This window comes from Pseudomyrmex gracilis, unplaced genomic scaffold (genome assembly GCF_002006095.1).
Source record: "Pseudomyrmex gracilis isolate BER0280 unplaced genomic scaffold, ASM200609v1 scaffold_213, whole genome shotgun sequence".
NCBI lineage: Eukaryota > Metazoa > Arthropoda > Insecta > Hymenoptera > Formicidae > Pseudomyrmex > Pseudomyrmex gracilis.
This window is the reverse complement of record NW_018020797.1, coordinates 165,834-182,346: the sequence shown is the minus strand read 5'-3', so window position 1 is coordinate 182,346 and position 16,513 is coordinate 165,834. Positions and strand designations below refer to the sequence as shown.

The 16,513-nt window shown below is 37.9% G+C and overlaps 1 protein-coding gene across 10 annotated transcripts in view; it reads left to right on the top strand.

Moving 5' to 3' along the window:
* LOC109858586 (pumilio homolog 2) overlaps positions 1–16,513 on the top strand; it is a 73,686-nt gene that overhangs the window by 50,646 nt on the left and 6,527 nt on the right. For 8 of the 10 annotated variants that reach the window (XM_020436001.1, XM_020435998.1, XM_020435997.1 and 5 more), the window contains one exon: positions 15,306–15,716. In XM_020436001.1, the coding sequence (XP_020291590.1) occupies positions 15,306–15,716 (411 nt within the window). The remainder of the gene's footprint in view (positions 1–15,305; positions 15,717–16,513) is intronic. The other 2 variants (XM_020436002.1, XM_020436004.1) reach the window with 1 other exon arrangement.

Here is a 16,513-nt window from a genome sequence, read left to right as displayed (position 1 = left end):
GTCTGGATCCTAATATTTGCGGTGCGCAATCAAATCTAGTAAATCCCCCCGGAGAAGTTACAAACGACCGGCAATTTCCAACCCGAGGAGGGGAGCCCCCGGCCACCGTTCTTCGCGACGGCGCGTAAACTTACGTAAACGTATGTAAACCTCGCGCGCGGAGCACCACATTTTCCATCGATCGACGACGGTTCTCCAACGACGGTTTGCACGCCGCATCTAGCAACATGGTAGACTTACGGCGGTGGTTCCGGGACGAGTGTACATTGAGGGTTGGCACGAAAGCTCGTCTACACACGTACACACATGTACAACATACATAGATACATATGTAACATACATAGATACACTCTTGCGGATGTGTTCGCCTTCTTTCTCGCATGATGTGTGCGATATCACCTCGGGCGTGTGATATATACGTACGGCCTATATATACAGGGTGTATCGAAAGGTAATAATAATCGACGAGGAGATAACGTTGGCAGGACGTTTATCCGAAATGGAAGGCGTAAATGAAATTTGACCGAGACGTCGAAAATGCGCAACACGTTGCTACAAGGATGTCCCCCGTCGCCTGAGAAAAAGAAGTTTCGAACGTGTGTCGCAAAAAACCAAAAAAAAAAAAAAGAAAAAAAAACGGGAACAGTCGGAACAGACAACAAGATGATAATCAATTTTTTAATTATAAAAAAAAACAGCTTATATAAATTCATTTAAATTTCAAAGAGGCATTAAAATTCATAAATGAAATTATGCGTTTTTATTCATTCATCGTTAATGACTACCTAGTATAGACTACGCGTTCGAAAGAACACGCAGTTTCAACAACAATATAATAGTAGGTATATATATTATTGTCAGGATATCCGACTTGTAAGACAGGCATCTATATGCAGTCTCGCTTTACCTATCCGACCTACCCGACGTGGATACGGCGAAGTACATGTTGCATCAGAATGGCACACGATCGTAAGCTTCACGTGAGCGGCGAGAGATATTGTGTGTGCAGAGATACACACGCGCATATCTCGTATACGTGTGTGTGTGAAGAAGTGCAATCAGAGCTTACAAAGGTTGTAGCATTTCATAAAGGTCACATCTACCACAACTCGGTCTTCTCTCTTTTTCTTCCCTGGGGGGTATTAAAATCAACCCCCCGCAGCCACATCGCGCGCGGCCTCGAGGCCGGCCTTTTCTTCGCAAGCGCCTCCATTTTCTGGCACCGGTTACGTCAATATCTTCCGCTCGCACAGCGGCTGTTCATCTTTTCTTCTCGTCTCTCTTCTCTTTATTATCACGTCTATTTTATGTTCTTCCGTGACAGTAGAAGGCCTCCGTAATAGCTCTCTTGTACGCATAAATTCCACAAACGGGATGGGGGAAGGAGGAGAGTGATGGCGAGTGAAACGCGCTAACCTATTTGGAATTTTGCCGCGTGACAGTTTTGACAAAAAAAAAAAAAAAAAAAGCGTCGTCGTTGAATCGTGTTCAAACGCGAAATGACTTGATCGTTCGGGCATGTAATAATCCTGGACATTAGTTGTATTTATGTCGTGTTCGTTAATTTAAAGACGGTCGCGCGCGACTGGCAATCGCAGCGGATTGTGCGAGAAATAAAAATTGTGTTGTATCTTCTTTAGTAAAACGGTTGTAGGACAAAGTTCTTCGAGCGTGTAGTAAGAGGAACGTTGAGCGAAGAGCCTTCGTTCCTCTGTCGCGAGAATGATAAATTTGAAATGGCGCGATTCTTCGCAGGCGTTATGATGCCTTCACGCGCGTATTGATCGCGCGCGGATCTACGCATGAATACCAGAGGGCTGTCCTGCCTCGTCTTTATTCATCCGCATCCACCACCTGACCATCTGCATCTATCCCATCCATCGACATGCTCCGGTCGGATGATAAATTCGATATCGTCACGCGAGAGACAACTTCGGTGCTCTCTTGCTCTTCGAAAAATCGAATCGCACCGTCTGACGATGATAGGTACCTACGCGCGTGTCTCGCACGAGATATATAGGTAAATTTAACGGCATCACACAAAATATGCGAATATATTTTCGCACGATTTTGCTAAGATTTTAACTTTCTATCTTTAAACATGCCTGGATTTTTTTATATTAAGTTTTATATTTTCATACGATATGAGTGTATTTTTTTCATAAATATTAGTTCCTCTATAAATACATATTTTCGACAGTTTTTATTGTATTTAGCTTATTAGCTTTATCTGTTTATATTATTTTGCGAGTTTACTAGTTTTCCACAATAACATTTTTCATCGATTAAACGTCAGAAAGTAATTTTATCAATTGTAACTATCTGTTTATTTGAATTTGATATTGTTGACTGGCGATGATGACATATGCATTTAGAAGGACTATGAGCATTTAAAAGGACTGACTGTGTAGAACAGCAGATTTGTGTTTCTTTTTCTTATAGGTTTTCTGATTTTTATGATATTAATTCAAAATTTTAATATTGTAAACGACAAAACCAATACTGATTTAACAAATAACCAAGGAGGATTCGACATAGAATCGTATACTGACGGACAATATTGTTATTGATCTTCAGCAAATCAATTGACATGTTGTCGATTCTGTATTAAAACTGTCATTGATTTATTTTCTCGCCGTTTTGTTTTTCACTCATTTATACGCGGTGAAAAGTCAAGAGATTGAAGTTTTTTCGATTTACAAAATATATGTACTGCCGACGGAAGAAAAATATTTTGATGTTCGTGAGATAACGGGCTTAATAAAATCGGCTCTGTGTCGTTGCAAGATGCGTGGTCATATAACATTACGACGCGCGCCCACATGATGTTGGGCTCTCTCGTCCCCTTAATAAAATTAATTGGTTTGTTCCCCGCCTCCACGTCCGTCGCGCCTGGGTTAGGTTGTTCAGTGAGAATCTTGACGGAGGAAGCAATTTTCCAGAGCATTTTTCTTGGGTGCGTGGATATTAAACAAGACGGTGCACATGCTTGCTTCCCTTCTTTCTTCTAACTGCGCCGGAAACCCGTAGTTACGCGTAGTTTGACATGTAACTCTTGACATTTATGTGTTTCTGTGTTTTCAAAGTTTGCAACTTTTTAACTATACATATTTAAATGACGTTGATTTTTATTTATATTGTTTTATATTACATTAGTCATAAAGACTAATGTTTTATAAAACAATATAGTCATAAAGACTGATGTAATATAAAACAATATAGATAAGCTAATGTAGAAAACTAAACTAAATATATATATATAGAAAGAGAATTTTATTTAGTGATAATTTGACAAGTTTTGCACTTGTATTATTTTTTATTGCGATTTATCATCTCGTTGACCGCAGCAGAAGGCAAATGCGACACGCTTTCTCGTCACTTCTAAGTGGCATTTCCTATTTTTTTTTCTTCTCTTTTTTTTTTTTTTTTTTTTTTTTTTCTTTCATTACGTTCGTCACTTTCGAGTATATTACGAGGGGATTGAACTTTCCAATTTTGTCGTTCATCAGATCGATAAAAAATCTCGACTCTAGAATGAAATGCCTAGCGCAGCGCACCGACACGCTTTCTTGCGCAATTTTTCATGCATTTATTTTCGTTAAATGGATCCGATGAAGAGGACTCGCGAAGCGTGTTGCCGTCGTGAGAACTTTAGGAAATTCGTCGTTTTCTCCCGCTCGAAAGATTCTCACGAAAGTGGTTTTAATCGATGTTATTTCGCAGCCAGTTGAGCGCGCGCGTGTGTGTGAGAGGAGAAATTTTCGTAGGAGTTAATGTGACGCCTCGCGAGCGCACTTGCTAGTTGCAGTATCAAGATTGTGACAAATTAGAAATTTCTTCGCTTTCTCAAAACATGAAAAAAAAGTTCTTTTTATGCTCTTCTTATTTCAGAGAGTTTCAACAAGTTCGTAGTTCCAAAGCATATAATCGTAGTTATATATCACTTCTCTTAATAAGAAAGTGTTTTTTGCAACAATTGTGACACATACACTCTGATTTTATTAAAAAAAAAAAAAAAAACCAAACGTAGTTGAAACTACATCGTCGTTTGCATCAGTTAATTTCAGAATTGTTTCAGCGAATTCGCATGTGGCGGGTTTATTTGTCAGATTTTGTAGTAGCGCCGACTGTGTGTGTGTCGAGGACAGGAAAAAACTGCGAGAAAGGCGAGGCCATTTAGCGATGATGGGCCGCATTAATGCCAAAGAGAGATGACGATATAACTTGGAAGCCACACCCTTGGAAGACCACCACCATCTAATAATAAAATCCGCGTCATTTGGCTAAAAGCTACCGCGAAGAAGGATATCTGGTATCAAGGTGTGGTTGCGCGACCCTTATCACGCGACCTGCACCCACCCTGCATAAACCTGCCTTGTCTCCGTACCCTTCTTCGCGGCTTCTCTTTTTTTTTTTTTTTTTTTCCCTGCACGCTTGACGCGCGCGTGCGCGAAAGGATGAACAGTTTATTTTAATTGAATTTTGCAACTAGGCTAACGTTTCTGTAGACGAGGAAAGGCTGAATGATACAGTTGGCGACAATAGCCATTGTTCTGACTCTCGATGCGTTCACGTAGGGTAGTTTGTTAACAGCGTGGAATAATGTGGACGTACGTATCCTCCCTACTCGTGATTCTCTTTCTGCAAATTTTTTCCCACCGATGCGTTCTGACCGGCTGCCAATTGTTGTTCGCGTCGCACATATTCTTCTTTATTGATGTTTAGTTGTTCGTAAAGACAACTATGCTGGATTTTTGAACAAATCGCGCGAATATAATTTTCGTAACAAATATGCATCATTTGCCGCAAATTTGTGAAAGATTCTATTAGGTAGGCATGATATCGTAGGTCGGAATTGTGTGCCTCAATTTGTCTGTATATCTCTCGACTCGATCGAGAGTTGATCGAAACATTCCAGCAACACCTATTACCAAAGAGAATGTCTATGTCTCTCTCTTTCTCTCTTCTCTCTTTCTCTCTCTCTCTCTCTTTCTCTCTTCTCTCTTTCTCGATATCCATAACAACAAAAAACCTCGACCGAAGCAAATCGATTCTCCATGTAGCAATTATCAGTCACTTTGCGGTTCGATACAAAAAAAAAAAACATTTTGTAAGAACACTGATAAAAAGAAACAAATTATTCCTAAAAATTGCGCAATGTAGTCGCTGTGTAAACGAAAAGTAGCACCTAACACTCTAACAAGTGTCAAACTGTTCTTAAGCGAACACTAGGAGTTTAGAATAATTTTTGCGATTTTTTGCCGGCGGTGTTTGGTTAAACCTGTTTGTGCCACTGGAAGTTCTCAAGTCATCTGAAGTCCGGTAAAACGGTACAACCGGATGGGAGAGGGTGGGAAGAAAGGAGGGTGTTTGTGTGCATCGACCGTGTGCTCGGGTCAAATCGATCGGTTCGCGCGCTTGCCGGAGAGGAACCGGTTTCTATCGTAGAGCATTAGCAGAACCAGCGGTTCTCCGACGCCGCGAGAAGCGGTTGCGCGCGATTAACGACCGGTATATCGCGAACAAAAAAAAAGACACGAAATCAGAGCTCGCTGCGCCGCGCCGCGCCGCGCGCAACCTGTGCACTTAGAAAGTTGCTGCCGTCTCGCTGCTGCTGCTGTCATGCCAGCGACACGTAATCTAGAACGGCGCGTTTCGCAAACGACGTTCAACATCGTTCCACGATTATGTTCCACGAGACGATATTCCTGGTTTGCGCGCGCGCCATGAGAACAGAGTGATGTTCTCCCCTGGGAATAACTCGATTTGCGATCTTGTCATCTGATTCGCGATAATGTAATTATGTTACGAAGCGATGTAAAGGATCGAATAGCACGATACTTTGAAATAAAATTATGATCAAAGAGTTGTATTATTTAAAAATGCATAGTACAATTACGTATGCACGCATGAACGTTTCGTTATGGAAGTACGGAGACTGGAATTACGTACAAATTAAAATAATTAAAATCATATTACGAGTCGTGCAATAATTAAATCGCGAAATCTTATTCGGATGATGCGCAGCACACACTTGCGGTTCATTTAGTGTTTTAGAGATTGTTTTCTCTTATGCAACGCTTTTATAGTTTATTCAATATATTTTATACAGATTCTATCTCTCTGATACAAACTTTCATTGAAGTTGTGAAATTTCTGCGAAGTTTACGTCACTTCCGTCACTTGAGTAAAATTATATACATACATATATATATATATATATATATATATATATATATATATATAATATGAAAAGAGGGCATTATCATCTAGAATTTCGTCGGAAAGAAAGATGCTAACAAGTATCAAAAGAAATAAGTAAACGCGGCTGTTAAAGACGTCTCTCTTTTGTAAAATTACAATCGTAACCATAAAGGCGCAAAAAACGCGTACATCGGAGATGATAGAGACTTCCTTTTCACTATTATTTGATTTGTAAAATTCCATATATCGATTTCTCTCGTTGATTCTCGTTGAACGTACATAGCGTTCTCTGAGGACGAGATAAAATCAATCTGCTATCTTTCGATAGCAAATTGAAGTTTTTGAAAAAAATCCAGTTTGAGTTCGAACCTTTAGCAGTAGAAAAATTATAATCGCTGTATAATATGTGAGTGTGATTCATTTCTTCTTTACTCGTTCGGAAATACTGTTCGACGATGGACTTCTTTGGACTTAGCTCTAACACAATTGGAGATCGTACGAAGAAATTTGTACGTTGTGTCGGGGAGTTTTCGCGCACGCAGCGGTTTTACATAATACCACGTGTGTGTAGCGGTGAAAGTACCAATTGGCGAACACACTGTGCGCCAGTCAAGTGATGAGGTGTTCTTTTTCTCTTTGTGTTTCACTCAAGTGAGCTATCGCTGTCTTTCACCGAGGAGAAGCGGACTGTTGTTCTTTCTAAGCTCACCACGAGCTATCACACGTTCATTCACAACGTTCGAGTGGTCTCTCTCTCGCGCGCGCGCGCGCGAGACATCGCTGGATTTTGGTGTGTCCGCACGCGGTTTTTTCTCGCCTTCAAACAAATCTTCTTTTCGCAGTGTCTGCGCAGTCTCTTTGTCGAAAATTCTATTAAATCAGTATTCTAGAGAAGTTGCGTTGTATTATACGTACTTTATTCCAACGGCGAACACACGTTTGTTCTTTCCGACGGATTGCAGGTCGTAGAACATTTCAATATGATACTGTTTACACGTTTATAGCTTTGTGTAGCGTACCAAACGAATATGAGATAATAAACACTACGCGAGTGTGATTCTTTTTTTTTCTTTTTTTTTCCACTTCTTCGGAAATATTGTTCATCAACGTAGTTTTAAGATTGCTGGTCATTTGGCATCATCAAATGAGGTGTATATTTTTTTTGTCTTTTTGTTTATGTAATTTACTTTGGGTTTTTTTTTTTTTTATGTGCCAATATGCATGCATATCTATTGTATATATTAACCTTTAGATTGCCGGTTTATAAAAAAATGAAATATATCAGTTTTTTTGTTTGTGTGTAATTTAATGAAAATTCTATTTACTCATATGCACGCATATCTGTATATTAATGCGAGTTTCTTTTTGAAATAATATATATCCATCTCGATATTAAGGAAATTTTTTAAAATATTTTATATATACGTATCTCTTCAGCGCCAGACATAAAAAATGATCTACGAGTTGTCGAAAACTGTGGGTCCGTGAGATCCACGCGACTTTAAATTCGAATATCTCTGCAAAAAAATCAATATTTTTTTAATTTCTTTTTTTTTTTTAATTGAAAGTTAAACGATTCTGCGTCGATCAAGAAACAGAAAATATCTGGTAGTTTTGAAGATACGAGCGTTTAAAGAAAAACTTGACAATTTTTTTTTTTTTTTTTTTTTTTGAAAAAGATGTTTTGTTCAAAAATTCATAACATTTGTGTAATTAAGATTTTTACAAACTTCCAACGTTTTGTACGAACTTGTTCGTACTTTCAGGGACAAAAGTGTTCTAAAAATTGTGAAATTAAAAACATTTTTACAATGCATGTTTTGAAATGTTATTTGAAAAATACATTTTTCTAACGCCCAACTTTGACATGCAATATTTTAGCAATAAATCAATATTTAGACATTTTTTTAATAGAAAATTTAAATAATTCTGCGTCAATCAAAAAAAAAAAAAAATTGAAAAAATCTAGTAATTTCATAGAAACGTTTGAAACGTTTCTGCGCGATATGATCTAACAAATCACATAAATAAATATAAATGTATACATAAATAAATACAATCACATAAATAAATATAAATATACATATATTTTGATAAAATTATGAAAAAAAAAACAAGTTTTTAATATATGAGAAGTGCACAAACTGAAAAAAACATTTACTTACTTTTCGAAATGTCAGCGTCTTGTCCAGACTTGGGTCTCTCAGATTCTTTTCGCACTTCAAACTTCGCAAAGCTATTAAACGAAGAACGCTGTCAATTGAGAGTAACTACTTCTATCATTGTCTAAGGTCCTAAAGTGTTTTTTCATGGTCTTCAGATGTTGCGCTAAATTAATACTTGGTAGAGACACCGGTTTAAAACTTTTGAGTAGGTCTCGGAGACCCATATCTGACACTGAAGGGATATATGTGTGCGTATATATATATATATGTATGTACGTATATACATGTATATGGACATATATATAGATTTTCGTGAATTTGATCACAAAAAACGTTATCAACACCATCAAAAATCTTCACTCTAAAAACCTTTATTTTATGAATTAAAAATTTTTTTTTATTTTCCGCTCTCGTCCCCTGCCGGTATGACGCCATATGACGTTATGCGATAATGATTTTAAAATTCTAGCGATCTAAAGATTAACAATTTGCCTTCACGAAATAGAGAGCTGCTTGATGCGACGACTCGTTATTTAAATCACGCGACGTTCACTCTTGTGTGTGATTCGTGTGGAATATTATATGGTTCAAAAACGCGACCAAATTGGCTTCTCAATTGTTTGTAATACGGTCGTGCACAGTCAGCGATATCTCGATCGATATACGTTGGAATAAACCAAAGAGTTCGTGACTCGGCTAAATCTTGACAATTTTTTTACCAATTTTTCTCGTGTAATAAAGTTAGGTTTGCACTCATATCGTTTCTGTTTTTTCGCAAACGTTTATTTTATATAGACGATTTTAATAAGCTAATTTTTGTAAATAATATTTTTTATACAATAAAATCAATTTAACGACCGGGAATGTCGGTTATTTTGTTTCTTGTCAATAAAAGAGAGAGACAGACGGTTATTTTGCATTTGTAGTTTCATCGAATCCGTAAAAAAAAAAAAACGTCATATAACCGCACCTTGACCCTTGACCTCTTTTGTCACGATAAATGCAACTCAAATCCTCTCCCGTTCTCTCGTCACGGCGAGGCTTTGCAGAGTTTCCGAGGCTACAACACTTTCCAGGCACGTGTATAATTTCTTCGCTTGTGCCAGAAGATTTGTTGTCGCCCCAAATACAGCTTGTCAATTGTTTTCTATTTTCCGGTGTACGTAGACCGTGTTTTAACACGGATCTACATGTATGTCGTTGCGCACTATGCACATATATATCGATACATCCGGAATACGTGAGAGGAAAGAGATGATACAGTTTGAGAAAGAGAGAAAGAGAGAGAGTGTGTGTGTGTGTGTGTGTGTGTATTTTTCGCATTCTTTGCGTCACGTTACACGGCTGTAAAGTTGAACGACACGACATTGCGATGCATAGGTGCTTGCTTGTTGAGAACGGCAGACGGACCTCTTTCTCCGTAGCACCCTGTATATTCCGTACACGCAGTCAGGTGAGCTAACGGTGCCTCCGGAGCGGTGAAGTAACGGGCTTTTGCCGCGATTTGTCGTCGTCATACTTTTATTTCACGCAAATAATTTTTTCGCAAATAATGTCGCGCGCCTGTTTCCCGACCGTCAGTTATGATGATTTCACGATACGCATTATGATTTAATGTTCTTTTTGTTTTCCTTTCTTACATAGAAACAATCGTTTTGATTATTTGCAGTTTTGTGTAAAAGCGGAATTTTATTCTCGCGATAAATCACCAGATATCAAATGTCAGACGGTTGCAAACATACAGGTGTAAATATTTTATTTGACGAGACAAGAGAAAATTGTTGTTGTTGTTGTATTCCGCTTATCAATTTATCTTAATTAGACTGCTCTAATTATATATTAATTATATATAATAGATTTGTCGCGAAGAAACTTGCGAATGGAAGAATAATGTAAATTACAGAAAATATAGAAAACTTATTGTTGGAAGCTTAGCTTCTATGAACGAACAAATTAAATCGTCCCCAAACTGTTCTTCCGTTACAAGCTCGCTCGTTCGCTTTCAGACACGCAGACGGTGCACCGAGACCCTGAGTTTTCGGTGCGGAATGGCGGTGAAGCGTTTATGCAACTGCAAAAGCGAGTAATACCCGCGAACTAGTGGACGAAACTTTCATAACATTGAATTATAGAACCGAGCCCGGATTTCGTTGTATATATTACAACCGTGCGACGTATCGATATTTTAACGTGAAGCCGTCCGCACATTAGAGCGGTGACGAAGAGAATAAAATTTTAATTCACAACGAGATCGTCATAAATTTGTTTTGGAGACGCGCCATGTCTTCGCGGAGCATTATCACTTTTTACGCGACTTTCAGGATCAAGTAAAGATATCTTCAAATGTTCGATACTACGATAAAAAAAAAAAAATAAAACAAGATTAGCGTAAAAAATAACTTCAATAATTTTACAATGATACAGAAGTGTTTCTAGTGGCTCGCGCTAACGAAAGTAGTTCACTACTAACTTAATTGTGTTTCGTTCGTTGTTTTACGGTTCAGGAGGCATGCCGCGATCTCAATTGTACGCGAAAAACACATCCGCGTTATTATTTTATTTACTAATTTTCACGATTTCCGTGACAATGCGGCGCGATAAGATGCGACGATAAATGCATATATTAAGGCTGCGAGATCAATGACATGCATTATGTATTGTTATTGATGACCTGCTTTTCGTGAATCGGATTACACGCGGTCAATTTTACATATATAGTATATATATATATACATACACATACGTACATATAAACTTACATAATGTATACAAACCGTTTGTAAACAGGTTTTTATGCGTTTTTATTATTGCATTAGCTCATGCTAATGCACACTGCAGTCGATAAAAAAAAAAATAAAGAACGTTTAATGACGAATATGTTCCACGTAAATAAACTTGATAAAAAAATTGATCGTTATAAAGCGTTTTACATACTTACTGGTAAAAGAAAAAAAATGAAAGGATTAATGTATTCTGTAAACAGAAAAATACGTCTTTTTGCTTTAAATTTAGAATAAAGATTTATCGCTTTGTAGTAAATATATAAAATTTCTGACATGGAGACAGACGAAATCGTTAACGGAAGTCGATCATCGAACAAAAAAAAACGACGAATCGATAGTAGACCGCGATCGAATCGTTCCCGATATATATATATATATATATATACACATACGTGCGACGACAGATGAACCGGCGATAAATATTAAAGCACATGGTTATGAAAAGCAAACGAAGGCGCGCAGAAAGGAGAGAGAGGGTCGTCGAACTTCCATCACTCTCAAACTCGTTTCCGTGCGCCTGACCCGTGAGGAATTCAGCACAACGGAATATCTCTCTTAATCTTTCTTATATCATTGGCCATTCCACTTTGTTTGCGATCTGAAAAGTCAGATTTATTCGATCTGTTGTGATTGTTTTTGCCAGTCGGAAAACTCCTCGCTTTCATACGTCTTGTGTTGGTGCGGAATGAAATTCAACTGAAACGAATGAAAGCGCGGGAGGAGAGATGTCTCTGTTCCCCGTGAGAAGAGAAAAAAAAAAAAAATTGCGGAAACGCACTGACACGTGTTCGACATAATGCGATTCCTTGCGCTCGCTGAAGAAGAGTGCAAATAGCAATTCAACAAAGACAACAAGTAGGCTATCGCTGATCAGTGAAAGTGTATCCGGACAAGTGTAGGAAAAAGTCTGCAGAGTCTATTCATTACTCTTACAGAATGATATGTTGCCAGGGAAACAAATGGAATTTATGTATATATATATGTATATATATATATTGTAATTGATTCCGTTCTTCACTGCAGAATAAATCACAATTCCTCCCACCGCTTGGAAAGTTCTTCGCGGCAAGTCTTCTCCTCGTCCATTAAAATTAATGATGCGCATTTTCGATGTGTTAAGTCGGCGAAGACTTTGCATTGAATATCGTTTTATGTGTTATTCACATCGGTACGTCAATTCGCGGATATGTTTTTACACTACTCATAGAAGAACCTCATATAAGGTGAAAGATTACTGTCACCTGAACGATGAACTCTGGCGTCATTGTATTGTTTTTATTATTAATTTATCAAACACATATGTTTTTCTTCCTATTTGTTATTATTCAATGTCTCTAATATAAGAAAAACAAATTTATGTTTAAAGCTCGTTGAATATTTAAATAAAATATTTTATTTAAATAAAAAACAAAAAATAATGTCTCTCAAAAATCTCTATTTTTACTTATAAATTCAATAATTAAAAAAGAACGATATGAGAGCTCTATTATTGTCACCTAATAGTGGCATCTCTAATTTAAAGGAGAGAGGGGAGCGGTTACATTGCATATGTAACATACAATATGAAAAAAAGTTTTTTGTTTTTATAGTATTTTAAATGAAATAGCTTAGGGTTGCGGCAATTGGGCCTTTTATCTTGTAAAGAAATTTTATATGAAGTTAAGATAAAGAGAAAGTCTTCGGAGGAAATATAATTAGGATTTTCAACTTTGTCAAAGCATTCTCGAAAATAAAAATGGGCCAGAAATCGCAGCAGATATTTTTACGGCAAAGGAATAAAGGTTCCATATTGTTGATCAGTTCGCAGATCGTCGTCGACAGAGAAGCCTTACATATTCAGCAGTGACTCACATTTCCAGGAATGTACCTCATCCCCTTTCTCACTCACGACAATGCACCACGCCATTGTTTGCCCTCCCCGTCCGAAATCGGCTGCGCTCCACCTTTTGACGTGCTTCACCCAGTTTTTATTCTTTTTTTTTTTTAACACTTCGACGGACTCTGCTCCGTTTCTACGCGAAGTTGCCGTAATTTCCTCCATTTGTTTTAGTCGCAATAAAAAATTTCGCGAGTTTTTCCGAGAGAGTGTCAATGAAGGGAAAAATCGTTTGAGTAAATTTTTATAGCACCATTTAATATCTCGCTTTAAAAAAAAAGTCTCGCGTCAGAAAAGTAAAAAATGTTAATTGTTGTTAAAATAAAAATAATTTATTATTGTGATCAGAGAGACAAGGTGGAAATAACGCGAAGGAAAACGACTTGATTATTATAATCAACTCCGCAGCGGTGTTGAAAGCGGAGTGCATCGTTCGTCCCGAACGATAGGATAACAATTCTATTAAATAAATAAAGAGATGGGATAAACACAGACTCGCCGGGGAATAGACTATTGAAATAGACTATTACTGTTTTAATGATCGTCCCTTCGGCGCCATACTAGTTCGTGTAGTCTCAATCGATGACGAGGCTTCTTTGATTAACGGTTCAGCGTTCGGAGAAAAAAAAAACGTTCGCGTACGATATCTGACCTTAATGAGCCGTTCGCATCTGCACAGGCTCGTGCTCATCTTGCTACGTAATGTTCCTTATTATACCGCATTTTTCTGAAGATGATTTTTTTTTTTTCCACAGTTACTTCATTAGAGCGCGTTAATACGAATATGGAACGCGTAGATGCGCAGAGAAGGGGGGAGGGAGAGGGGGGAGGAAGGAAATATTATACAAAACGTCAATTTAATTATGAGAATAATAAGATGTATATCAGTATAATAAGGTGTGTGTGTGTATCATATAACGAGATTTAAAAAAAAAAAATTAACTGTCAATTAATATCCGTCAGCAGAAAATAAAGTTATTTTGTCGTGACTTTCGTGTTCGCGGTAGACCAACAATCAAGTGTAACTATGGCCTTGGCTCAAGCTCGAGCTGTTTCCGGAAGAGGTTAATACCCGAAACGCATCGTTGCCTCTTAGGGCTGGAGCGTGTCGTGAATGGTTTTAAGTTTTCTACGCTTCGTGTAAGAAACTCATCCGCGTACGGTCGAAGCGCTTCTATTTATTTTTGGACTTTTACAAAGTTTGAAGGCCGAGGAAACTCGGTTAGATAATGTTATTAAATTTATCGATCGTTTCGCTTTTAATACGTCTACACGCTATCTCATGTTAGCCGAGCGAGACAAGATAACATCGCAAAAGTTGCATTTGAAAATTATATTCATTACTTTAATAGTCTCGACTATGATATGGTAAAATAACTGAACTGAAATTTTTTTGTTTTGTTAATTTGAAAAGTGACATAATTACGAAGATTTAATTTGATGGACAAACGCTCGGTTCTCGTCCACGCAACGAGTTTTTTTCACGCGGGAAACCTCTCGAGACTGTCATCGGGAAAGGGAATGAATACTCGGTTAAGGATGAATAGGAAAAAGCAAATAAGAAATGAGTTTTACATATATCGAATAAATTAATACGAGAGTTTTATTTCATTTTTTTTCTTTTTTTTTTTCTTTTTTTTTTAACAATACATTAATTTTCGATTATTTCTCGTGCTTGATTCCGGTTTTTATTTTACGTCGCGTCGCACCGAATCACAGCAGGTTTGTCGGTCAATTAAAAAGTCCACAGCGATCTCACCGGTCCGGTGAAGAGGCGAACGCATGTCGGTGAACGTCCGCGGGGGGTCGTCGACCCAGACCAACCGGAGGAAGAGACCTCGGTCGTCTTTTCCTTGGCTTTAAACATCGCGTTGTCTTTTGCGCCGCTTCTAGGCGTCGGCATCGTGTCAGCTCGTCGGCCTTGATCCTTGTGCTGAAACTCGAGTCGCATGATTATATTCCCGTAACACGATGTCGTCATCAAACCTCGAAGACGAAAGGCTATTTTATCCGACGCGTTTCACGCGGTAATAAGATTTCTCTGTAATACGCAATTATAATAATGTTCCAGGACGCAAATGTTTGTTACTTATTTAAGTATAACAGTGTAACAATATGTATAACAACAATATGTATAATTTAAATACTACAATATAAAGACCAAACATTGTGATAATAATAAAAGAGCGAACTAATTTTGTTACGTAACATTTTACATCACTAACCAAGAATCTTTGCGTCGTCACTCATGTGTCTGTTGGTTTTTTTTGTTTTCAGCAACTGTTTCGCAGTCAAACTCAGGGAACACCGCAACAAATATTGCTGCAGCAACATCAGCAGCAACATCAACAGCAGTATCTCGCTGCGTCTCAAGCGCAGCAGCAGCAACAGCAGCAGCAGCAGCAACAAAACTTCCCCACGGCACCGTACACCGTTATCAGCGGTCAGGAACCTTACGTAGGAGCGTTAATAGCTGGCGCACCACCTCCAGTGGTCCCGCAGTACTATGGGGTCGGATCTGTACCCTGGGTCTATCCGGCTGGATTGTTGCCGCAAGCTCCGCCACAAGCAGCCGCACCACCACCACCTCGACGACCGCTTACACCCTCTTCAGCAGCAGCAGCGGCTGCCGCCGCGCAGGACACCGCGAACAATCTGGCACAGACGGTGAGCTGGCCACTGCTAGAAGTAATTACACAAAAATTTATGTTAAAAATAAAACAATTAGGATTAAGTTTTTTTTACAGTTTTATATTTTATAAAACACGGAGAAATGTGTACGTAGAAAGAAGGAGATTCGCTTTTCTTCGCTGTGTTTTAAACATTTTTATTTTATATATCTTGTGAAAATTATTTTTCTTATAAATTATTTTCATTAAAAGTTGCAATATTAAATCTTTAAATAAAAGAATTAAATTTTGTTGTTGTGACGACAGCGTACACAAAAAGCTTACGAATTAGCGCGTAGTATAAATTACATATGTTTCTAATTTTGTAAAGGCTATTTTCTCGCTCGTCTGTGCTGCGAGCAACCGATGATACTTGGTCCCGTAGTTCACGTATACGAGGGGAGCTCATTGTGCCAATTAGAAGTTGCCACATTGTTCTCTTCAATCTAGCTGAATATTTCGCTACAGTAACAAGTAGACAAAAAAGATGAGAGTGCGGCGACATTCGTGATATATATATTCTTGACCTATAAAATTAAATGTGTACACGACTAGTTATATATATATTGTATTTACATAGTGTTACAGACACACGAAACTGATATAAACAGAGTTTTTTTTTAGTAATTTTAGACAAACATTAACGTACTCTCACGATTAAATGTTTCAAATGTCTGCAGCCGTTCTTTTTATTCGCAAATGTATAAAATCAAATCTTTGATTGAACTTGTTACAGACACCCGATTTTTCTATACAGTTTCCTGATGACTCAACAATCACTACAATGTCTCCTTTTATCACAAACAATTGTGACAC